This window comes from Staurois parvus, unplaced genomic scaffold (assembly GCF_062004578.1).
Source record: "Staurois parvus isolate SC_StPar_1 unplaced genomic scaffold, SC_StPar_1.0 ptg001279l, whole genome shotgun sequence".
In the NCBI taxonomy this organism is placed as follows: domain Eukaryota; kingdom Metazoa; phylum Chordata; class Amphibia; order Anura; family Ranidae; genus Staurois; species Staurois parvus.
Window position 1 is genome coordinate 17,059 of NW_028319075.1, and position 25,433 is coordinate 42,491.

Sequence of the window (25,433 nt, forward strand, 5' to 3'; positions counted from 1 at the left end):
CCCATGGTGGGTTCAGGGCTTTGCACCCGCATGAATACCAGATCAGGAGCGTCTGTGTCCCTGCGGTTGCTGCTCCTAGTTGACCTCAGTGGGACATGCACAGAGCACCCCCATGCAGGTGAACACGGCCCTCCGCGGGTGTACACTCTAGTAGGCCCCGTGTGAACAAGGCCTTATCCTAATGACCGTCCTCGTTCTTCATGCCTTTGCCCCTCTGATCTCTCCAGATTCCAAGCAGTACAGCGCTGCCATAGCTTTCACCTTGGCCCTCTTCTCCCACTTGGTGAACCACGTGAACATCAGACTGCAGAGCGAGTTGGAGGAGAGCTCCGTCCCCGCCTTCCCGAACGACAGTCCAGGTGAGTGATCGTTGTAGATAGAGGATTCTCCCACTGTCCTGCTATCATTCTAGTTCAGTGGTCTCCAAACTGTGGCTGGGGATAGGGGGGGCGGATGTGGCTCTTTGCTTGCCTTTTATCTGGCCTTTGGGGTACTATTCCACCAGCTGACGCCAAAGATGGGTCACCATTCCCCCCTGTTGATGCCAGTGATGGATCTCCATTCCCCCTGTTGACGCCAGTGATGGGTCGCCATTCCCCCTGTTGACGCCATCGATGGGTCGCCATTCCCCCTGTTGACGCCATCGATGGGTCGCCATTCCCCCTGTTGACGCCATCGATGGGTCGCCATTCCCCCTGTTGACGCCATCGATGGGTCGCCATTCCCCCTGTTGACGCCATCGATGGGTCGCCATTCCCCCTTGTTGACGCCAAGGATGGGTCGCCATTCCCCCTTGTTGACGCCAAGGAGGGGACGCCATTCCCCCTTGTTGACGCCAGTGATGGGTCGCCATTCCCCCTTGTTGACGCCAGTGATGGGTCGCCATTCCCCCTGTTGACGCCAGTGATGGGTCGCCATTCCCCCTGTTGACGCCAGTGATGGGTCGCCATTCCCCCTGTTGACGCCAGTGATGGGTCGCCATTCCCCCTGTTGACGCCAGTGATGGGTCGCCATTCCCCCTGTTGACGCCAGTGATGGGTCGCCATTCCCCCTGTTGACGCCAGTGATGGGTCGCCATTCCCCCTGTTGACGCCAGTGATGGGTCGCCATTCCCCCCCGTTGACGCCAATGATGGGCCGCCATTCCCCCCCGTTGACGCCAATGATGGGCCGCCATTCCCCCCCGTTGACGCCAATGATGGGCCGCCATTCCCCCCCGTTGACGCCAATGATGGGCCGCCATTCCCCCCCGTTGACGCCAATGATGGGCCGCCATTCCCCCCCGTTGACGCCAATGATGGGCCGCCATTCCCCCCCGTTGACGCCAATGATGGGCCGCCATTCCCCCCCGTTGACGCCAATGATGGGCCGCCATTCCCCCCCGTTGACGCCAATGATGGGCCGCCATTCCCCCCCGTTGACGCCAATGATGGGCCGCCATTCCCCCCCGTTGACGCCAATGATGGGCCGCCATTCCCCCCCGTTGACGCCAATGATGGGTCGCCATTCCCCCTGTCGATCGAAAGAGCAGATCAGGACCTTTCTGTGAGTACCGGACATGTGTGCTGGGAGCGTGCAGAGGCGCGCTCTTGGCACATATGTCCTTTTTTAATATAGCGCAAATGTGCGGCCGTTCGGCGTCTAGGCCCAGACTCCGGGAGGCCACACATTTGCATACGACCGGCGTGAAGAGGTTAAAAAAAAAAAAGCCATCATGTTGTTTCAGACACTTTCGAATGCGGCGCGACAATCGTGTGTGTTGCCGCTGGCACACTAATGATGCGAAAAACAAACGATTCGATGATCGAGAATTTTCGTTCGGTTTTCAACTTATCTGTGGCCTGCTTTAGATTTCCTGTCTTGTCCGGGTGACAGCAATTGAAGGGACGGTGAATTTCCCAAATAGTGGCTCTGGCACCCATAAAATCTAGGCCCAAATCTTGGTTTTCTTTACGTTGTACTATACTGGGAATGGAAAGGCTGGAGTTCCTCCTAAACTTGTTCTGTTGCATTTGACAGATGACCCGGAATCCAGGGAGGTCTCAGATGTGACTGAGAAAGACGCGGGGCCGGAGATGAACCAGGTCAACAAGCAGCCGCGGGCCAAACCCAGAACCAAGAAGAGCCACAAGTTCTCCCGCCTCTCCCGCCTGCGTAGGAGGAGACACGCGCGGAAGGCAGACGAGAGCGACCTGAGCGAGGGCTTTGATTCGGACTCCAGCCACGGCTCGCCTAAAGGAAGCGATAACTCCGACAGCGCTTCAGAAAAGAGCGACGAGGAGGCCGCCTTCGACATCGAATCAGATTCAGACATGAACAGTCAGGAGTCGCGCTCTGACTTAGAAGATATGGAGGACGACCACGGCGACGAGGGCAAAAGTCCAAAGGAGTCAAAGGAAGCCCCCAAAACCTGTGAGGAAAAGTCGGTGAGCCCTGCCAAAACTGAAGCTCCGGAGACCCCGGTTAACTGTCCCGGACCCACCACCAGCGAGGCGAGTATTGCCAGCAACCTCCAGGCCATGTCCACCCAGATGTTTCAGACCAAACGCTGCTTTCGCCTGGCACCCACCTTCACCAACGTCTTTGTGAAACCTTCCTCTGAGCCGGCGGCCTTCAGCGCCAAAGACCAAGTGCCACTGGTGAACGGAGACGCGGAGAAACCGAATTCTGCAGAGCAAGGTAGGAGCATGGGCCTCCAATGCCAAAGTAGAGCTGGATGGTTCAAATGTATCAGAGTCAAGAAATAGGCAGTCTTTGGGGTTGTCCATGAGATACCATTCAGATCCATAGGGAAGATCCATTCCATTCAGATCCTTAGGGAAGATCCATTCCATTCAGATCCTTAGGGAAGATCCATTCCATTCAGATCCATGGGGAAGATCCATTCCATTCAGATCCATGGGGAAGATCCATTCCATTCAGATCCATGGGGAAGATCCATTCCATTCAGATCCATGGGGAAGATCCATTCCATTCAGATCCATGGGGAAGATCCATTCCATTCAGATCCATGGGGAAGATCCATTCCATTCAGATCCATGGGGAAGATCCATTCCATTCAGATCCATGGGGAAGATCCATTCCATTCAGATCCATGGGGAAGATCCATTCCATTCAGATCCATGGGGAAGATCCATTTCATTCAGATCCATGGGGAAGATCCATTTCATTCAGATCCATGGGGAAGATCCATTTCATTCAGATCCATGGGGAAGATCCATTCCATTCAGATCCATAGGGCAGGGCTCATGCACACAGACATTTGAGTCTTGTTAGGTAAACTTTCGGGCACTTTCATGGGCTTGGGGAGCCATGGTACTCCTACACATGGTACCCCCCCCCAGAGCCTGACATTGACCAAGAACACCCTGCCCTCTACCAAGCCTTCAACTACAACTGCCCCCCATGCACCAGCCACCATCCTCCATGGTGAGAGAGAGACACACCTTCACAGCTCCGGACATCCCCAGGAATGAGAGTCAGACTGTTCATACACCGTCATGAAACCCGCAGTCTCTCTCAGACCCACCAGATCCCAATGCCGTGTGTGTCCCTTCCAAGGAGTAGTGCTGCCCCCCCCTGAAAAAAGCCGCCCTAGGCAAATGCCATGTGGTAAATACACCCCTGGCATACGGCGTAATTTCCCAGATAGGTCACTTCTGCTTTTGGACACGTGGGGGTAACCACCAATGCAGAAGCCATTGGCCTTTTATAAGCAGCCAGCCACATACTGCCATACGCTTGTAGGGGTGGACATACGTGGCACCGGGGCTCCTCGGGTGTAGGGAAGCGCTGCAAATGACATGCTGTAGGCCTCAAGGGTTTGTAAAGGTCTGTGTGCATGAGACCTACAGAAAGTATCAGACTGCTTGACAAAATTTTTATATATATATATGACTGCTTAAAAAAAAACTATATTATAGTAATATATATATATATATATATATATATATATATATATATATACACACACATATAATATATATATCTATCACATATATGTAAGACTGCTTAAAAAAAAAAATGTATTATAGTATAACAAATTATATTTATATATATATATATATATATATATTTTAAAATATAATTTTTTTTTAAGCAGTCACATATATATAAATCTTGTATAAATATGATATATATTTATAATATATTTATATTATAATAAAAAATAAATAAATAAATATATATATATATATAAGAGCTAGCTATACAAGTACCTGTAGTAATAATTATTTCATGCTGTTCTCCCTCCTTGTTGTAGGGGACGTCTCTGACTCGGAGGAGAGTATGGAGAGCAGCAAGTCCTGTCACAATGAGAGGACTCTTCAGGAGAAGCTGGAGGTCATCACCAGCGAGGGGCTTCTGGCCTCCGTCAAGGTTTTCCTGGACTGGCTGAGGACCAACCCAGACATCATCATCATGTGCGCACAGGTAGACATAAAGGCCGCCCGACTGACCCCGGTCTGCTGGAAGAGTCTGATGTGTTCACACTGGCTGGGGAAACAATAGGCTAACCATGGTGGCCAATCCTCGGAGGAACACAGAAGACAAGTTGGGTTCTTCCATGAGATCAGCAGCTTTGTTGGTCAGGTTTTCAGCTGCACCGTCCTGAATCAATATTGTCCCAGTAAAGTAATTCAGGACATGACGGCCACCTCTTGTATAACCATTTAGGGCAATGTACCTGAGATTCCTTTACCTCGACTTGGTTCAATATACATGTGTAGCATAATGTCTTCGAAGAGGACCTCAACAAAATGGCGGCCGTCTGCACACAGACACCCTCTCCCTATTGCATAAATGTGAATGAGGTGGATAAAAGAGGGCTTCAGCGCCTGGTCCCCACCTGTAGAGAACTCCTCACACACATTTTGCCATTTTTTGAGGCTTAATCTTAGAGATTGAAAAAGGGCGAAACGCTCTAGAGGTGGAGAACAGGAGCTGAAGCCATCATTTATGCCAGGGGGTCACCAAACTTTCTAAACAAAGGGCCAGTTTATTATCCGTCAGACATTAGAGGGGCTGGACTGAGGCCAGAAGCAGTAGAAAATGTTCTGAAGTCCGTAACCATGCACCATTGTTTGTGTCAGTAGGAGGTATAGCGCCCCATCATTGGTGTCAGTGGGAGGAATAGTCCCTCATCATTGGTGTCAGTGGAAGGAATAGTTCCCCATCATTGGTGTCAGTGGAAGGAATAGTTCCCCATCATTGGTGTCAGTGGAAGGAATAGTTCCCCATCATTGGTGTCAATGGGAGGAATAGTTCCCCATCATTGGTGTCAGTGGGAGGAATAGTGCCCCATCATTGGTGTCAGTGGGAGGAATAGTGCTCCATCATTGGTGTCAGTGGGAGGAATAGTGCCCCATCATTGGTGTCAGTGGAAGGTGTAGTGCCCCATCATTGGTGTCAGTGGAAGGTGTAGTGCCCCATCATTGGTGTCAGTGGAAGGTGTAGTGCCCCATCATTGGTGTCAGTGGGAGGAATAGTCCCTCATCATTGGTGCCGGTGGAAGGAATAGTGCCCCATCATTGGTGTCAATGGGAGGAATAGTTCCCCATCATTGGTGTCAGTGGAAGGAATAGTGCCCCATCATTGGTATTAGTGGGAGGAATAGTGCCCCATCATTGGTATTAGTGGGAGGAATAGTGCCCCATCATTGGTGTCAGTGGGAGGAATAGTGCCCCATCATTGGTGTCAGTGGGAGGAATAGTGCCCCATCATTGGTGTCAGTGGGAGGAATAGTGCCCCATCATTGGTGCCGGTGGGAGGAATAGTGCCCCATCATTAGTATCAGTGGGAGGAATAGTGCCCCATCATTGGTGTCAGTGAGAGGAATAGTGCCCCATCATTGGTATCAGTGGGAGGAATAGTGCCACATCATTGGTGTCAGTGGGAGGAATAGCGCCCCATCATTGGTATCAGTGGGAGGAATAGCGTCCCATCATTGGTGTCAGTGGGAGGAATAGTGCCCCATCATTGGGGTCAGTGAGAGGAATAGTGCCCCATCATTGGTATCAGTGGGGGGGAATAGTGCCCCATCATTGGTATCAGTGGGGGGGAATAGTGCCCCATCATTGGTATCAGTGGGAGGAATAGCGCCCCATCATTGGTATCAGTGGGAGGAATAGCGCCCCATCATTGGTATCAGTGGGAGGAATAGCGTCCCATCATTGGTGTCAGTGGGAGGAATAGTGCCTCATCATTGGTGTCAGTGGGAGGAATAGTGCCCCATCATTGGTGTCAGTGGGAGGAATAGTGCCCCATCATTGGTGTCAGTGGGAGGAATGGTGCCCCATCATTGGTGTCAGTGGGAGGAATGGTGCCCCACCATTGGTGTCAGTGAGAGGAATGGTGCCCCACCATTGGTGTCAGTGAGAGGAATGGTGCCCCACCATTGGTGTCAGTGAGAGGAATGGTGCCCCACCATTGGTGTCAGTAGGAGGAATGGTGCCCCATCATTGGTGTCAGTGGGAGGAATAGCAACAGGTCCTCTTTGACTGCAGATGAAGTTTTTCGTTGTAACCCTTTCATTTCCTTGTGCAGAGCTCCCAAAGCTTGTGGAACCGATTGTCGGTGCTTCTGAACCTCCTGCCACCGGCATCCAAGATCCAGGAATCCGGTAAGGTAACAGTCCCTCTACCTGACAGAGCCCGTGCAAAAAGTGTCTGTGTTTCCTGTAACAGCCAATCAGATTCCAGCAGCCTTGTTGGGTGGGAGGCAAAAGGAAATCTCTGGCTGTCGCCAGCACAGCTACTTTTTAGGGCTCTGTCCTGTTTCATGTCAGTGAACATGAGTGACTCCATCTTGAATCTCTCCCTCTGTTAGGAATCTCTGTGTGCAGTGAGGTCCAGAACTTGCTCCAGGGGTCCGAGCAGACAGACATGTTCACCCACCTGCTGCTCCCGGAGGACGCCGCACTGAGGAACCTACCTCCGCTGAAGGCTGCACACCGCAAGTTCAACTTCGAGAAGGAGAGGCCGGATCTCACCGTTCTGGAGGAGGTACAGGAAAGTCCTCATTGTATAAGATGTGTTCAGTCGTCTACAAGAAAATAACGGTTATTAAAGGGTTTTTATTTAACCCCTTAAGCCCCAGTGATGTACCAGTGCATCGTGGGGGTTTGAGTGGTTATACCAGGATGATGGTTGCAGTTCCAGGCATCATCCCGGTATTGTTGTTTTTTTTTTTTTTTTCATTTAGGCAGAGATAGACTTTAAATGTGAAAGCGATCCTAGCGGCTATTTAACCACTGGTTCAATTTTACAGGTTGGGGAAGGGGCTCATCCCTGTCGCCTTCCTGGGGCTGTCCCATCCCACTGGGGGTTTCCGCTGGCTGACCATAGAGATGTTCAAGGACCGTAATGTCCCCGATCATCTCTATGGTCTAAGGAACCAGAACCAACAAGTATTTTGTCACTTTCGGTTTTGCTGGATGTAAACAAGCCATTGCTGGGTGTAAACAAGCCATTGCTGGATGTAAACAAGCCATTGCTGGTTTGGGAAGGCAAAGATGGACTTTAAATGTCAAAGCGATCCTAGCGGTTATTTAACCACTGGATCAATTTTACAGGTTGGGGAAGGGGCTCATCTCTGTCGCCTTCCTGGGGCTGTCCCATCCCACTGGGGGTTCCGCTGGCTGACCATAGAGATGTTCAAGGACAGTAATGTCCCCGATCATCTCTATGGTCTAAGGAACCAGAACCAACAAGTATTTTGTCACTTTCGGTTTTGCTGAATGTAAACAAGCCATTGCTGGTTTGGGAAGGCAAAGATGGACTTTAAATGTCAAAGCGATCCTAGCGGCTATTTAACCACTGGATCGATTTTACAGGCTGGGGAAGGGGCTCATCTCTGTCGCCTTCCTGGGGCTGTCCCATCCCACTGGGGGTTCCGCTGGCCGACCATAAATTTGATCAAGGACTGAGTCCCTTTGTGGAGGTCCCTCTGTGGATCTGCCATGTTCTTGGTACTGTTTGCTACGAACAGACATGCTGAGGGGGAGGGGAGGGCTCATCCAGGCCCCGATGTAATTGATAAATAATTGTGGAATGAGTCAATAATAAATGAAAACCTAGAACGTGTTTGAGAATGAATCTTCTATTGCCGATGTCTCCTAACAATGTCATTGTTCTGTCCGCAGTCCATCGTGCGCAGCTGTTACATCCGCAGTTTCGGCCATTTCCTCACCCATCTGCAGGGGAGCGTCCTACAGTACAACCCGGAGCTTGGCATATTCACCAGTATCGCGGAGTCCCAGCAAGACAACATCCTCCACCAGGCCCAGGCTCAGTTCCGCATGGTGCGTATCTGTTACATTGCCCTATGGGTGCGGCGCTCCCAGCATTTGTCATTCTCGCTTAAAAATCCCCAGCATGTGTCAAAGGGACTCTTCCTTCCCAATGGAATACAAGTGCGGTGACTTGCGGTCCATTGACACTTCCTGGACCTGAAGAGTCTGCGGGAGCCTGTGTATTGTATCTGCGATCCATAGATTGTGGAATACTCTACAAAATAATAAACGCACTTTTTTAATGACTGAGAGCATTTGTAATTGTTTCCCAAAAGATAGACTAAGGTCCATTACCGACGGGGCTGATCCGTCAGCGTGATCCGCCTGCTCAGTGGGGGGAACTCTCCGCTGATCCCAGCTGAGCAGACGGATGATGGTTTCTGTCCGCTGTGTCCGCTGATTTCAATGTTCGTTTCCACCTGATTGTCATCCAATCCGCTGGATGGATGGGGAACGATCCCCATCCGTCTGTTTTTGCCGTACAGGATTGGAGCCGATGCCGGCGGACTATAGTCTAAGTCCGCTGACACCCGCCGGTCCAATAGAAATCAATGGTTGGACTGATCAGGTCCTCCTGAAAAATGGACAGGTGGACCCCATCGGTCCACTCGTGTCAAAGGGGCCTTAGTGGTTTGATTTATTACAACTGGAGAGTGAAAATCTGGTGCAACTGTGCATGGCAGCCAATCGGCTTCTAACTTCGGCCTGTTCAGTGAAGTTTTGGCAATAACCCTGGAAGCTGATTGGTTTCTCTGCATCAGATTTTGCACTTTCCAGTTTTAGTAAATCGGCCCCTCAGCCTTTACATCCAGATTTGTAGATTAGACATTAAATGGAGCTCTCAGCCACCCAGTGTGGTATCTGTCTATCTCTTAGTCCCCATTCATACTTGCAAATGGGGCCACTTGTGGCTGGATGCAGGAGACCCGGGGGTGGAGGGGGGGATCTGTGCAAATAGCTGCAGGTGAGAAGCTCCACTGAAACCATCAGGAGGATGACCGCTCCCTCAGCTGGTCGCTTGAAATCACTCATGAGCCGACTACCTACAAATGATCGACCTTTGACATAGATTACTTACATCCAGGACCAATCATTTGTAGGTAGTCGCTCCATGAGCGATTCTATGCAGTCATCTGTGGGAACTCTCAGCCTTCCGTTATTTTCAATGGAGCTTCCCACCCGCAGCTAATTGCAGGGAAACCCCCCTGCTAGGTCCCCCCCACCCGCATCTAATCACCAATGGCTCCATTCACAAGTGTGATTGAAACCTGACTGACTGTTGAGATAATATATCAGTCCTACAGGAAGGGAATTGTTTTTAGTTGGGCAGCTGCTGATACTTGCATTGTGATTAACCTCTTGGCACCGTCCGAACGCAAATGTGCCGCCTCCCGGCGTCTGGGCCTAAACGCCGAGCGGCCGCACATTTGTGTTCTATTAAAAAAAGCCGTGCTCAGAGCTCCCAGCACACGTCTGGTACTCACGGAAAAGGTCCCGATCTCCTCTTTCGGTCGGGACCTTTCTCGATCATGTGACCGCCGTGATGGTGTGTCACGGCGGTCACATGACCCTAAACCCCACCCCGCCTCCTGAAACCCTGAAAGAACCGGGAGGCGCCGACACCAAGGGGTTAAAGTGTTTGTAAAGGTTGTTTTTACCTTACTGCATTCTCTGAAGCTTTCTCTGCAGCCCCCCAAATGCATACTTAAGCCCAATCTGGGTCCAGCCCTGTGCATGAGAAGAACCAAGGCTCTCTCACTCCCCATTGGCTCCCACTGCTGTCAGTCGGAACCAGTGAGGAGGGAGCGGCTGCAGGGCTCAGGAGTGGGCACACACGAGTACCCCCATAGCAAGAGACTTGCTATAGGGGCACTTAGTGGGGGGGTGGAACCAGTAGTGTAGCACTGCAAAGGTTATGTCTATCTATCTATTATCTATCTATCTATTATCTATCTATTATCTATCTATTATCTATCTATCTATCTATCTATCTATCTATTATCTATCTATCTATCTATTATCTATCTATCTATTATCTATCTATTATCTATTATCTATTATCTATCTATCTATTATCTATCTATTATCTATTATCTATCTATCTATCTATTATCTATCTATTATCTATCTATTATCTATCTATCTATTATCTATCTATCTATCTATCTATCTATCTATTATCTATCTATTATCTATCTATCTATCTATTATCTATCTATTATCTATCTATCTATCTATCTATTATCTATCTATTATCTATCTATCTATTATCTATCTATCTATTATCTATCTATTATCTATCTATCTATCTATCTATTATCTATCTATTATCTATCTATCTATTATCTATCTATCTATCTATCTATCTATTATCTATCTATTATCTATCTATTATCTATCTATCTATCTATTATCTATCTATCTATTATCTATCTATTATCTATCTATCTATCTATCTATCTATCTATCTATTATCTATCTATCTATCTATTATCTATCTATCTATCTATTATCTATCTATTATCTATCTATTATCTATCTATCTATCTATCTATCTATCTATTATCTATCTATCTATCTATTATCTATCTATCTATCTATTATCTATCTATTATCTATCTATCTATCTATTATCTATCTATCTATTATCTATCTATCTATCTATCTATCTATCTATCTATCTATTATCTATCTATCTATCTATTATCTATCTATCTATCTATCTATTATCTATCTATCTATCTATCTATTATCTATCTATTATCTATTATCTATCTATCTATTATCTATCTATTATCTATCTATTATCTATCTATTATCTATCTATCTATCTATCTATTATCTATCTATCTATTATCTATCTATTATCTATCTATTATCTATCTATCTATCTATCTATCTATCTATTATCTATCTATCTATCTATCTATCTATTATCTATCTATCTATTATCTATCTATCTATTATCTATCTATCTATTATCTATCTATCTATCTATCTATCTATTATCTATCCATCTATCCATCTATCCATCTATCCATCTATCTATCTATCTATTATCTATCTATCTATCTATCTATCTATCTATCTATCTATCTATTATCTATCTATCTATCTATCTATTATCTATCTATCTATTATCTATCTATCCATCCATCCATCCATCCATTATCTCTCTCTCTCTTTATATATTAAGGATTTGCAGCAGAGTTCTTCAGTTCCTTGCAGTGTCCATAAGTGACTTGCTGTGGATTCTTCTTTTCTATAGACTTTTGCTTTTAGAACTGCACCTACCCCGTGGCTGTGGCACTGTAAGTCCCAGCATAGCCCAAAGCAGGGGGGGTCAAACCGGTGATTTAGTTCAGACTAAGTGTCTGGTGATTATCTGTTCCTGTCCTAATTAATCATCGAGCTGTGGAATGTGCGCACACATGAAGAAACTCACACTGACACGCGGTCGGTCTGTGAAACTTCTAGTTTATTGGAATGAGAAAGTGAGTTTATATATGCGAGATGATGAAAGGGTCATGTGAGGGCAGCATTAGCATTATATTAGTCTTTGATTGGTCATTTTCTCAGGAAAGCAATCTTCCTTTAGAATATAGGCGTGATCTTCTCTTAGGGGTTATCTTGGAAAGAAATATTTCCTTTGTACTTAAACTTCACTCGATGGGAGGGGTTGCTGAGCAGACATTTTTGAGCAAGAATTTCTTAAAGTACCACAAAGACCAGCAGGAAAAAGATATACACACAACACATATATATATATTCATACAAAGCATTTAAAAATATAAAAATATAAACGTAGATATGTATAAAAAAACATAAACCAAATAGGCATTTTACCATATCCATCTCACCGGCAGCCCTCCAGCTTTTGTGAAACTACAAGTCCCAGCATGCCTCTGTCTTTGGGAGTCACGTTTGTAACTGTCGGCCTCGCAATGCCTCATGGGACTTGTAGTTTCGCAGCAGCTGGAGGGCCGCCGGTTTGACACCCGTGGCCTAAAGGGTTGTGATTTGTAGTTATACACGATCCCTGGTGTCAGCGGTGATGAGGACAGAGTTTTGAAGGGTCCAAGTTATGAAATCTTACCTTTTCTGGATTGCTTTAGACAAAAACATGTTCTATCCAGAGAGATGGCAATGTCGGGAAAAGTCGCAGTCCCATCCACTAGGAAATTGGAGCGTTCTCTGTGGGATTTATGGATGTGACAGCTTATATGTGTTGATTTTTTTTTTTTTTTTTTTCTTCCCCCAGGCGCAGGAGGAAGCTCGTCGGAACAGACTCATGAGAGACATGGCCCAGCTGAGACTCCAGGTACACATGCTGTATGGTGGCCCATTTCTGGGCTTCTTTCCCTTCCCCTACCAGGGGAGGGCAGAGCTGTTCACTGGCACTTTCTAGAACTGTCTACACTTCTCTTTATTACAGTGTGTGCAAGCCCCAATAATAAACCTCTCTTTTCTTCTTCTTTCATTGAGGGACATAGGAAATCATTAACTGTCGGGTTATTCTGCCGCTACAATCTAGTTTTTTTGCTCTTAGCCCCCTCCTCGGCTCATCAACTCCAACGGTGTCACAGCACAGATTAGCAGATCTCAGGGCCGCTCTGGTGGGTCCTCTGGAACAAGGTGTCATTGCTCCAGTCCCTGTGGAAGCATGGTTTCAGGGATTCTGCTCCAACCTGTTCATAGTCTGCAGACCATAGACCGCAAGCCTGGGTCTCAAAGCCTTAACCCCTCCCCCTCCTGAGGATTTACCCCCCTTAATGACCACGCCTCTTTTTGCTACTCGGCGCTGCACTAATTCAACTGATAATTGCGCGGTCATGCAATGCTGCACCCAAACGAAATTTACGTCCTTTTTTTCACACAAATAGAGCTTTCTTTTGGTGGTATTTGATCACCTGTGCGCTTTTTATTTTTCATGCTATAAACAAAAAAAGACCAAAAATTTTGAAGAAAAACTATATTTTTTACTTTCAGCTATAAAAAATATATAGTAAACTCAAAGATAGTTATAAATTTAGGCCAAAATGTATTCTGCTCCATGTTTTTGGTAAAAAAAATCCCAATGAGTGTATATTGATTGCTTTGTGTGGAAGTTATAGCGTCTACAAACTATGGGATAGATACTGCAATGGGCAAACTACGGCCCGCGGAGCCTGATACTGTCAGGATGGCTGTCAGGATGTGTGTAGGCAGGGCAGCATGACGAACGTGAGGGGAGCTAGGCTTCTCTCACAGTCCGCCCTGAAGACTGGAACGGCGTGGGAACACGGCGAGAGGAACGCGCGGAGCAAAGGTAAGTGAATTGACACAGGGGGGACTTGGCTTACTACTTGGGGGGGAATAGTACTATGGGGGATGAATTACTATATGGGGGATGAATTACTATATGGGGGATGAATTACTATATGGGGGGTGAATTACTATATGGGGGGTGAATTACTATATGGGGGATGAATTACTATATGGGGGATGAATTACTATATGGGGGATGAATTACTATATGGGGGATGAATTACTATGGGGGGGATGAATTACTATAGGGGGGATGAATTACTATAGGGGGAATGAATTACTACGGGGGATGTATTGCTACGGGGGAAGAATTACTATGGGGGATGAATTACTATGGGGGATGAATTACTATGGGGGATGAATTACTATGGGGGATGTATTGCTATGGGGGATGAATTACTATATGGGGGATGAATTACTATGCTTACTATGGGGGAATATTACTATACTTACTATGGATGACACATACACATCATTCATCTACTCTTGGTCCGGCCCCCGGGTCCAATATATGAACCCATTGCGGCCCTCAAGTCAAAAAGTTTGCCCACCCCTGGTATAGATACTGCAATTTACGACATTTTTTTTGCTATACAACGCTGTGCTAGTTTAACGGTTTAGCGGTCATGCAATACGTTACATACATGAAATTTACATAATTTTTTTTCCCACAAATTGAGCTTTATTTCGGTGGTATTTGATCGCCTGTGCGGTTTTTATTTTTTGCGCTATAAAAAAAAAAAAGGCTGACAATTTTGAGGAAAAAAACAATATTTTGGACTTTTTGCTATAAAACATGTCCAGTAAAAAAAAATGTAAAAATCAAATTTAGTCATAAATTTTGGCCAAAATGCATTCTGCGACATGTCTTTGCTAAAAAAAAAAAAAACAATACGTGTAAATTAATTGGTTTACGTGAAAGTTATAGCGTTTACAAATGGCGGGAAAGATACTGGGATTTTTAATTTTTTTTAATACTAATAATGGTGGAGATCAGCGACTTATGGCGGGACTGCGGCGGACATTCTGACACTGGGGGGGAACTGACTTGGGGTCACTGACATCCCCAGTGACACCAATACAGTGATCAGTGCAAAAAAAAACCACTGACACTGTACTAATGGCACTGGGGAGGAAGGGGTTAACTTTATTATTCAGTGAAAGGGTTAACTGTGTGAGGGGAGTGTTTTACTAGGGGGTGGGGTGTGTACTGCAGGGAACACCGCTGAACGGGACAGAGAAACTCTTCTGTCCCAATCAGCGTGTCCTGGAGCTGTCAGGGAACTGACAGAAAGCACAGCTACTGCAGCTGTGCTCTGTCACTGATTGCCGCTAATCGCCGGGACATAGCCGGTAACGACCTGCTGTGACCCAGCGACTGACATCCGCGGCCGTGATCGGCGGGACAGGTAGGGGGGTGGCGCGCCTCGCGCGCGCCCCCTACCTGTTTTAAAAAAACACACGTTTTAAAACGTGGTTTTGCCCAGCCGTGCCGCCGTATTTCTACAGTGGTTGGCGGCAAGTGGTTAACATAGAACTATAGGCAAAAGGTTTTTTGTTTTGTTTTTTAATTTTGGATAAAGTAATGGAGGGTTATAACCCCTTCCAGATTTTTTTTTTTTTTTTGTTTGCCATGTATGTCCCATTGCGGAGACTTCCCTTCACTTCCTGTCCCATGGATAAACAGTCCCCCCTGAGACTCCTCCTTCATCTACTTTGCAACATTGAAACTTTGGAACATTCCATTGCTCCTCACAGCTTCAAAGTGGCCCAGGAGGATGTTGTACTCCAATGCAGGCTATAGACTGGTCGAAAACCGGAAAATCAGTCGTTCAATAGGTCGACGTTCCCACCAACGGTAAAAAAAAAAACGGCCGATTTTCGTCCTGTCTACGGCCGGCATTTACTTCTGTCCCTGCAGAGAGTTCCGCTATTATAGTTGAGATTAAAAAGTATAGCGGTTGCAACATTGTATCTATTTGTATCCATTTCGGATACAGATGTTTTTATTCCGATACAAATAGATACAATGTTGCAACCGCAATACTTTTTCATGTCAAATATAATAGCAGACTGGAATTCTTCTTTCTTCCTCTTCCTTCTTACTCTTCCTTTTACTTCCTTCTTTTTTTCTTCTTCCTCCTTCCTCCGTCTTCCGTCGTCTTCCTCCGTCTTCCGTCGTCTTCCTCCGTCTTCCGTCGTCTTCCTCCGTCTTCCGTCGTCTTCCTCCGTCTTCCGTCGTCTTCCTCCGTCTTCCGTCGTCTTCCTCCGTCTTCCGTCGTCTTCCTCCGTCTTCCGTCGTCTTCCTCCGTCTTCCGTCGTCTTCCTCCGTCTTCCGTCGTCTTCCTCCGTCTTCCGTCGTCTTCCTCCGTCTTCCGTCGTCTTCCTCCGTCTTCCTCCGTCTTCCGTCGTCTTCCTCCGTCTTCCGTCGTCTTCCGTCGTCTTCCTCCGTCTTCCGTCGTCTTCCTCCGTCTTCCTCCGTCTTGCGTCGTCTTCCTCCGTCTTCCGTCGTCTTCCTCCGTCTTCCGTCGTCTTCCGTCGTCTTCCTCCGTCTTCCGTCGTCTTCCTCCGTCTTCCGTCGTCTTCCTCCGTCTTCCTCCGTCTTCCGTCGTCTTCCTCCGTCTTCCGTCGTCTTCCTCCGTCTTCCGTCGTCTTCCTCCGTCTTCCGTCGTCTTCCTCCTTCTTCCTATTTCTTCTTCCTCCTTCTTCCTATTTCTTCTTCCTCCTTCTTCCTATTTCTTCTTCCTCCTTCTTCCTATTTCTTCTTCCTCCTTCTTCCTATTTCTTCTTCCTCCTTCTTCCTATTTCTTCTTCCTCCTTCTTCCTATTTCTTCTTCCTCCTTCTTCCTATTTCTTCTTCCTCCTTCTTCCTATTTCTTCTTCCTCCTTCTTCTTTCCTCCTCCTCCTCCTTCTTCTCCGATTTGCCCATCATTGCTGCGAAAATTGGCCGATTTTCTTCCAACTTTACCAATTAAAAAAAAAAAGTGGCAAAATCCTGAAAAATGGCCGACCAATTAACTCACTAACGATACGAAAATCGGCCGTTTTTTTTTTTTTTGGCCGAAAAATCGGACGATTTTTGCACAACTCTAAGTCTCCTGGCAGACACACTCTATGGGCTCTCCCAAATCATCCAGATCTTCTGTCTCGGGCCGATTTACCATCCTGCTTCACATTCACTGGCTTTGACAGCACGGCCGCTGAAGACCAGGTTCTGAGGGACAGCGGCATCTCTAAATCTGTTAGAGCTCGGAAGGCTGCTTTCTGTAAGCTCCATCGCTGCAGGCACACATCACTTGGTAAGCGTCTTCCTCTGATTTGCCCGAGGTGGAGAGGCAGGTGAATGCCATCACGATTTCCACTTCAGCCAATCTGAGGAAGCTTTGTAAACTCAGTGATGAAAATTCAAGGCTTCTCCTGAATGGTGGAGAAACAGGGGTGGACTGACAACTCATGGGGCCCCCGGGCAATAGGGGATCATGGGGCCCCTGTGTCCTTGCCCAAACTCAAAAAAGCCTATGAAAAAGGTACCATGGGCATCTCATGGGGCCCCCTACTGTCCCCGGGCCCTCGAGCAGTGCCCGAGTTTCCAAATGGTCAGTCCGCCCCTGTGGAGAAACACTCGGCTCAACTCTGTGTTTAATTCCAGCAGCTGAGGGAAGTAGCCCATGCGGGTGCCGGAACACAGCGCCACTTACTGTATGCAGCTAACGCCCATACGAGCTACTAAGCAATATAAAGGCTAGAATTTTACATTCATTTACATCCAAAACTGTGGTACTGACCCGAACCTGTCTGTTTGCAGTTGGAAGTGTCACAGCTAGAGGGCACCCTCCAGCAGCCCAAATCTCAGTCCGCCATGTCTCCATACCTCATCCCGGACACACAGGCGCTCTGCCAACATCTGGGCATCATCCGACAGCTGGCAAACAGCGGGCGTTTCATCATTATCATCCCGCAGACAGGTATGAGATGATATGGACTGGTGAGTTTATTGGTTGTCGGTGATTGGGTGAGGATTCCAAAAACTCGTTTTATTTAAGACCATAGACAAACCAATCTATAAATGGCTGAACTGATCTATCGGTACTGATCATGGCTTCCTTCTTTAGTTATTGATGGATTGGACTTTCTAAAGAAGGAAAACGCTGGAGCTCGAGACGGAATCCGATACTTAGAGGCGGAGTTTAAAAAAGGAAATCGGTGAGTGTTAACTAGTGTATGGCAAGGGTGGGGGTCATGTGACATTGGCAAGGGTGGGGGTCATGTGACGTTGGCAAGGGGTCATCTGACGAAACAGTTCTGCTAATCTCTGTTTGTTTCAGGTATATCCGCTGCCAGAAGGAAGCTGGGAAGAGTTTTGAGCGGAATAAATTAAAGCGGCAGGACGTTGATGCCTGGTAAGAGGGCCTCCTGGAGGATAGACCTCCAGCAACTCGCCACCTCAGTCATGTGTGAAGGCCATAGATTTGACACCTTCACCCTTATTGTCCACATTTATTGGCTTTTGACGTAAGGTCTCCCTATTCCAGAGAGTATGCTCTGTACATCCATTGGGTTGCTAAAATTGTAGAGCGCTTTAAAATGTTGCCTCTGTAACTGTAGGCATTGTGGAGAAATTCATCTTCAAAGAGTACAGTCACTGAAATAACAGTTCCTCCACCTTTATTTTCTATAGAGAGCAAAAATCTCTAATGTAAAAACACGCCAGTATTTATAAAATATTAAATTCTGAATGAAGCCGGCTTTAGAAACTTTATTGTAATATTTGAGAATGAATTACTCCACAGTACAAGCAGCTAAAGAGGTCATTGAGAGCTTGCTTTAAATAGAACTGTCACCAGACTAGTTCAACATACCTCATCCCCTAAGATTGTATTTGCATTTAATGTATTTTATGTTTGTTATTTACTTGTAAAAGCCTTGTGTAGACATCCAAAAGCGCTCTGAGCCTGCTTCTGGGTGTCGCCATCTTGGATTTGATGTCAGCAGCCCCATCAAATTCAGAGCTGTTACTGAAGTGACACTCTATAGCAGGGGTCTCCAAATGTTTTAAACAAAGGGCCAGTTTACTGTCCCTTAGACTTTAGGGGGGGGGGCCGGACTGTGGCCAGTAGTAGCAGAAATTGTCCTGGTATCAGTGAGTGTAAACATTCCCCATCTTCAGTATCGGGGGGAAGAATAGTGCCCCGTCAATGGGAAGAAGAGTCCTGCACTGTTGTCAGAAATAGAAAGTGTCCCATTGTTGGTGTCACTTGCAGGAAATATGCCCCATGGTTGATGTCACTTGCAGGAAATATGCCCCATGGTTTGTGTCAGTGGGAGGAATAGTGTCTTTTATCAGTGGGAGGAGTGGTGCTCCAAGGGCCGAATGAAGGTAAGCAAATGGCTACATCTGGCCCCCGGGGCCACAGTTTGGAGAGCACTGCTCTGTAGTATTTCCCTTTGCATGTCTCCCCCGGTTGCTACATAAAATATGTAGTTGACGGGAGAGGCAAAGGAGCTGGGCCAGCACAGACAGTAATTAGACATTCCCAGAAGAGGCGAGGGCTATGACCTGCAAGGAGGGGAGGGGCTGTGGTAGGGAATTGAATCAACAACAGGTGCTTTAATCCGATTGCGGTGTCATGAAATGTATGGCCGTTGTAATGCCGTTAACACTCAGGCAATGAACACCTGTCCCAGACTTCATGGCTCCACCGTGATTGGACTGTGGAAATGGAACAAGCGGCTTTCACAACTTTTTACGCTTCTGGTCCTCTTCTTTCACACACTTCGCCATGGTTGTTGGTGACCCTGGGACATTTTTTTTGCATCTTTCACACACATCACACTGTAGAAGTGATCAGGAGGCTTTACACCCACCCAGATCACTTATCCAATAAAGCCCAGAGCCTGCTGTACAATTTTGAAAACACGGCTTGTTCACAGAGAGGTTTTGGTGTCATGGACATGACGTGTTCTGGGTATGTATTCTGATACTGTGTTCTGCCCCCTACAGGCATCTCTATAAGATTCTGGACAGCTGTAAGCAGTTGACGGTGTCGCAGGGCAACAATGAAGAAGAGACGGCTGGGATGGTCACCATTATAACCGGCTTTCAGATCGAGGAACCCGAATGTTTCTCCTCTGCCGTGCAGGTGTGTTTATTCCCCCCCCCCCCCCCGCTTTGTGGATTTAAAGTGGTTTTGCACAGAGCAGCCCCAATCCTCTTCTCAGGTTCCCCGCTGACACTTCTGACCCCTCTCCGTTGCCAAGTTGCCCCCACAACAAACTGCTTGTTGTGGGGGCACTCGTGCATGCACACTCCTGAGCTGCCTTGGTGTGTCTGTGGGACACAGAGCATGGCTCAGTTCTGCCCCCTCCTCACTGGCTGTGGAGGCTGCCAATCGCTCCTGCTGCTGTGTCACAGCCAGTGAGGAGGAAGAGTCCCAGGAGAGCCTCTGCTCTCGTGCACATTGCTGGATAAGGGTTCAGGTAAGTAATTGGGAGGAGTAGCTGCACACTGAAGGTTCTTTACTTCCTCTGAAGAGGAGGAAAGGGGGTGTATAGTGGAATATTGCCTGTTAATAGCGGCCTTCCCTTTTCTCGGTGTACTGGAGGAAAAAGGAGGATGCTGGTTGCACAGACCTGACACCATTTTGGTCACAGCTTGTCACATGGTACAAGGCTGTTGTGAATAGCCCTGTACCATGTGATCTCTGATCATTCACAGATTTTACTCGTAATAAGCAATGATGTCAGAAATTACATCTTGCTTATTACTATTCATGTGATCACTGATTGGCCAATCAGTGATCACATGATCGGGACCTCACACAGAGGTCCTGTACAGTGATCAGTGTTCCGCTGTGTCGCGGGCTCCGGATCGCGGTGCACCGCTCTTCCAGGGAGCGCGCACAGGCTAAAATGGCGGGCACCGGTTATGAACAGCAACCTGCCCCTGCACTGCTCCTGTCCGGCCGTTTATGTACATGAGCTGGACGGGAAGCGGTTAAAGTGGAAATGATGATGATAAACTTCCAAATAGACAGGAGGGTCTCTATTGCAAAGGAGACACAGTGCCTATGTGCCGGGATGACTACAGTCCTGAGCAGGGGCAGACTGACCATTTGGAAACTCGGACACTGCCCGAGGGCCCGGGGTCAGTAGGGGGCCCCATGAGATGCCCCTGGTACCTTTTTCATAGGCTTCTTTGAGTTTGGGCAAGGACACAGGGGCCCCATGATCCCCTATTGCCCGGGAGCCCCATGAGTTGTCAGTCCGCCCCTGGTCCTGAGCGTGGGAATGATGTCGTCCCTTGCTGGCCAACCAAGATTGCTGAAGAGGTCATGGAGAAGATGCCAATGTCAGCGAGGGACCTCGCGGACGTCACACAGTTGGAAAGAAGGTATTTATGCCTTTAGTTCCACTTTAATGACGTCATCGTGCGAGCATGGCCCTGAGTGCATTATTTAACAGGTGTCGGGGGACAGTCGCACAGATAAGAAGGGGCCTGCCAGGGGCAGGAGTAAGGAAAGTATTACACGATCGTCCTTATCCGCGTATTGGGCATTTACCATAGGGGGCCCTACAGCAAGGATAGATTACAGGTCAGATGAGATCCGATCTGATAAGCAGCCATAGGAACTCCGCAATCTGTACTCCAGAGGGAATTCCAGGAAATCTGGATGTTCCTGCAGTGGATTGTAAAAGGTGGTCACTTGTGTGCCGTATTGGGACAATGATGGCCATCCTATAAATTGGGGTGTCAGTCATTGGCCGCATCAGCATTATGGTGGCACTCAAAGGGGCGGTTGTATCTGTAAGACCAGATGTCCAGAGCACCCCACCTCCTCTTACATGAGATCCCAAGAGCCCCCCTCCCCCCCACCATCAGAAGCCAGGAGTGCATCACAGTGCACCCCCCTTACCTTGTGTTGCTGGGGGCAGGGCTGGGAAGCAGAAAGTGCAGGATCTAGAGGAGGACCAGAGTAGGGCTTGGAGTCTGCTGAATGCTGAGGGAGGAAATGTGGAGACAAGGAGGTGCTGTGGCTGCACAGAGAGGTGCAGGATCTGTAGGAGGTGGTCTGTCATCCTCACTGCAGAGATGGGGGCAGAGATGAGCCTCTCCACAGCTGCACAGAGAAGTACAGGATCTGGAGGAGTTCTGTTCTCATCTTTGCAGTGACAAGCCCCTCCACAGCTGCACAGAGAAGTACAGGATCTGGAGGAGGGGTTCTGTGCTCATTGCAGAGACGAGCCTCTCCACAACTGCACAATGAGGACAGAACTCCTCCAGATCCTGTACTTTTCTGTGCAGTTGTGGAGAGGCTCGTCTCTGCATTAAGGACAGACCTCCTTGCAGAGATGAGCCTCTCCGCAGCTGCACAGAGAAGTATAGGATCTGGAGGAGGAGTTCTGTCCTCCTAGCAGAAACGAGCCTCTCCGTAGATGCACAGAGAAGTACAGGATCTGGAGGAGAAGTTCTGTCCTCATTGCAGAGACGAGCCACTCCACAGCTGCACAGGATCTGGAGGAGTTCTGTCCTCTTTTCTGCTGCTGACTGTTGAGACAAGGTGGGGCAGAGATGAAGGGTACCACAGCTGCAGGAGAGGTGCGAGGGCCACAGGACATGACCTGGCGGTCTGTATTTGGCCTGCGGGCCCCGTGTTTGACACGTGCTATAAATCAAAAAGAATTGGATCCAATTTTTGGTTTATAGATGGTCCAGGAGCTCTTCGGCTCCTGCGTCCACCTGATCACACCCGTGGTTAGTTTGTATATATGAAAACACAAGTTTAACATCCAGACCTGCAGGTTTCCATCTCAGAAAACATTTACTGACTCGGCGAGTGCAGTTCTGGTGGATTCTCTGCTAAATATATGAAAGGTAACGTTTTTCCTTTGTCTTCAGTCCGCCTTGCAGGCCGCCGTCAGCTCCAACATCGAGATCAAGAATGTTCTAGATTTCTACAAGCAGTGGAAGGAGATGGGCTGACAGTCCGAGGTGATGACCGTTCATACAAAAGCAAATCACATCCTTCATCCTCCCTTATGGTGGCGACTTGGAAATGGCCTGAAAATGGAACCAAAACAGAGAAAAACATCTAAACCGGCAAGCTCTTACAAGAAAATAAAGTTCTTTTTGATGTGTCTTGTATGAAAAGCCCCGCAGCCACCTACGTCTATGATGGTGGAGGACTGCGGTGTCAGAAAACAGAAGGAGCTTGTCCATCCAAGGCTGGAAGAGAGAAGGTGGAATCCATCTTGTGTGGTGTGGTCTTTGTGTGTAGTACGTGACCTCCTGACCACAGACGTCCATCTTCCAGGCCTCTGGCTGACCTGACCGGACTGTGGCCGGATTCTTTCCTCTTGTGTAGTGTGGTGACCGGACAACATCACCCTCTGACTTTCCTGAACCCTTCACCCTGCCTGTCCCTGAATTCCCAGCCTCCCTTCCCAGCCCTCCCATTACCCAGCATCCCCTGTTTTCTTTACTTAGATCTTGTCCAATGCTGGAGCAGTTTTGGAGATTTGTAAATAAAGGAAACGGCGCTATTTTATTTAAGACACAAGTGTAAATGTGATCATTTATTTTTAAATTTATAACGGGGGATGGGTTTTTTTTTTTTTAAATCGTTAAAAGTTCCACCGCGAGAAGATTCTGCAATAAAATGCCCCTCCCTGGCTGCTTGCTGTCTTCTCCGGCGCTGCAAATTGAGCTGCACATGCTCGGCTTACAGTGCCGGGATGATGGCCTCCTGCGCATGCACAGGACTAGTGTCATCCCCCGCAGGGGTGTGAAGACTTTTTATATCCACTGTATATACATTGTACAGATTTGTTCAACCTTTTGTTACCTGTCTCTGCTCTGAAGAAAATGTGTTGTGAGCGGAGTAAATATGATGGGAGTGACTTTTTCAATTTTAATCAGCTTATCCATTTGCAGTGTTCTAATGAGGAAAGTTGCAGGGTCTGCATCCATTTAGAACTAATTTGTTCTTTCGGTTTATCTCATCGAAAACGTCTCTTTTGTTCATTGAAGGACACAGGCGGATCAAAAGGAGACCATTGGGTTTTGTGCCACCTGCAAGAGCAAGACGCTAAGTACAACCAATAGATTAAGGCACAACCCAGGGGTGGCCCTTCTGTTGGCCAACCCCTGTCATCTGCAACACACCTAGTGCTCAAGAGGTAGGACTTTGAAAAATGTTCTCATATTTTCAGATTTTTTTGTTTAGTTTTCAATCAACTGCAGAGCTGAGTGACAGGCAGGGTTATAGATCCTGATGTTCCCCCCAACACTGCCTCTGAATGTATGCAGCCCTCTGTGCTACTGGGGTCAGCTGGAAAAACTGTGTGGAGCGCCCAGAGGGTACCTACCGTCAGCAGACGAATGCGATGGATCAAGGTCCTTCTCCATCAACATTTTGGAACTGCAGAAAACTCGCCTGGCTCTCCAGCAGTGGTCATCACATCTGTGGGGTCTCCCTGTACGGATCCAGTCAGACAATGCCTTGGCATATATAAATCATCAATGAGGCACCAGAAGTTGGGTGGCCCATGAGGAAGTGGATCTCATCCTGTCTTGGGCAGAGCTTCACGTTCTTACTCTGTCCGCTGTTCACATTGCAAGAGTGGAAGCCCTCAGCAGTGTTCTCCTGGGGAAATGACCCTTCATCTGGAGGTGTTTGAGGAGTACTGTTGAGAGTGGGACACTCTGGATGTGGACATTCTACAGCCAAGGCCAAACTGGGTCATTTTGTGGGTGTTCAAACTGTCCTGGTGCTCCAGGGCCTCCACCAATGTGATTAGTCAGGAAATTAGATGGGTAATATATATATCCTGTGAAAGCCTTAAGGTATTCCTTGGATTTGGGGGCCTCTCTGTGGTTGGCGATTTAAAAAAAAAAAAAAAGTCTCACATGGTTTCACAATACTTGGGAGGAGTAGCAGAATGTATTGTGGGGTGCAATTCTAAGTGTGTCTATGGTGTGTGTGTTACAAATATCTTATTGACAACTCTGTAAAAAAATAAATACAATTTCATTCTGCATTTTCCAAAAACTTTTGGCGGGAAAAAAAAAAAAGGGGGGGGCCTCTCTTTCTGCTATAGGGCGGTAAGGAATCGGTTAAACAACGTAAAGTCTACTACTCACCGAATTCAACCCATTCCAATAAAATGCAGCTTCCCCGCACCTGCGTGCACATGGTTGTAGTGGCAGTGATGCAGCATTTAGGGGGTGAGGAGGTGACATACAGTTGTACTCAAACGTTTGCATCCTCTGGCAGAAATTGTGAAACTTTGGCATTGATATTGAAAATATGACTGAAAATGCCACAAAATGCTCTTTTATTGAAGGATGATGATCATATGAAGCCATTTATTATCACACAGTTGTTTGGCTCCTTTTTAAATCATAAATAACAGAAATCATCCAAATAGCCCGGTTCAAAAGTTTCCCTCCCCTGGAATGTTTGGCCTTGGTACAGACGCACAAGGTGACACATACGGGTTAAAATGACAATTAGAAGTTAATGTCCCACATCTGTGGCTTTATAAATTGCAATGAGTGTCAGTGTATAAATAGTCAATGAGTTTGTTGGCTCTTACGTGGAAGCACTGACTGGGCTAGATCCCGAGCCATGCGGATCAGAAAAGAACTGTCAAAAGTCCTGCGTAACAAGGTAATGGAACTTTATAAAGATGGAAAAGGACATAAAAAGGCTTCTTTCTGGCCCCCTCCACCATGCAGCTCATTTTTGTTGAAGTGTCATCATATTGTGCTCCTTCAAAACAATCACACTGTCTGTCTTTTTCCAGAGCAGCCTGGATTTTTCTTGTGGTTGCCTGT

General features: G+C 47.3%; 1 protein-coding gene across 1 annotated transcript in view; it reads left to right on the plus strand.

Moving 5' to 3' along the window:
• SMG5 (SMG5 nonsense mediated mRNA decay factor) overlaps positions 1-23,154 on the plus strand; it is a gene marked incomplete at its 5' end in the record, with an annotated part of 38,123 nt that extends 14,969 nt beyond the window's left edge. Inside the window, 12 exons of the mRNA XM_089660813.1 lie at positions 228-359; positions 2,019-2,678; positions 4,261-4,430; positions 6,543-6,618; positions 6,825-7,000; positions 8,140-8,298; positions 12,551-12,610; positions 17,403-17,562; positions 17,710-17,800; positions 17,923-17,997; positions 19,599-19,737; positions 22,494-23,154. Coding sequence (XP_089516939.1) covers positions 228-359; positions 2,019-2,678; positions 4,261-4,430; positions 6,543-6,618; positions 6,825-7,000; positions 8,140-8,298; positions 12,551-12,610; positions 17,403-17,562; positions 17,710-17,800; positions 17,923-17,997; positions 19,599-19,737; positions 22,494-22,577 — 1,982 coding nt within the window. The remainder of the gene's footprint in view (positions 1-227; positions 360-2,018; positions 2,679-4,260; positions 4,431-6,542; positions 6,619-6,824; positions 7,001-8,139; positions 8,299-12,550; positions 12,611-17,402; positions 17,563-17,709; positions 17,801-17,922; positions 17,998-19,598; positions 19,738-22,493) is intronic.
• Between the last annotated feature and the right edge of the window lie 2,279 nt (positions 23,155-25,433).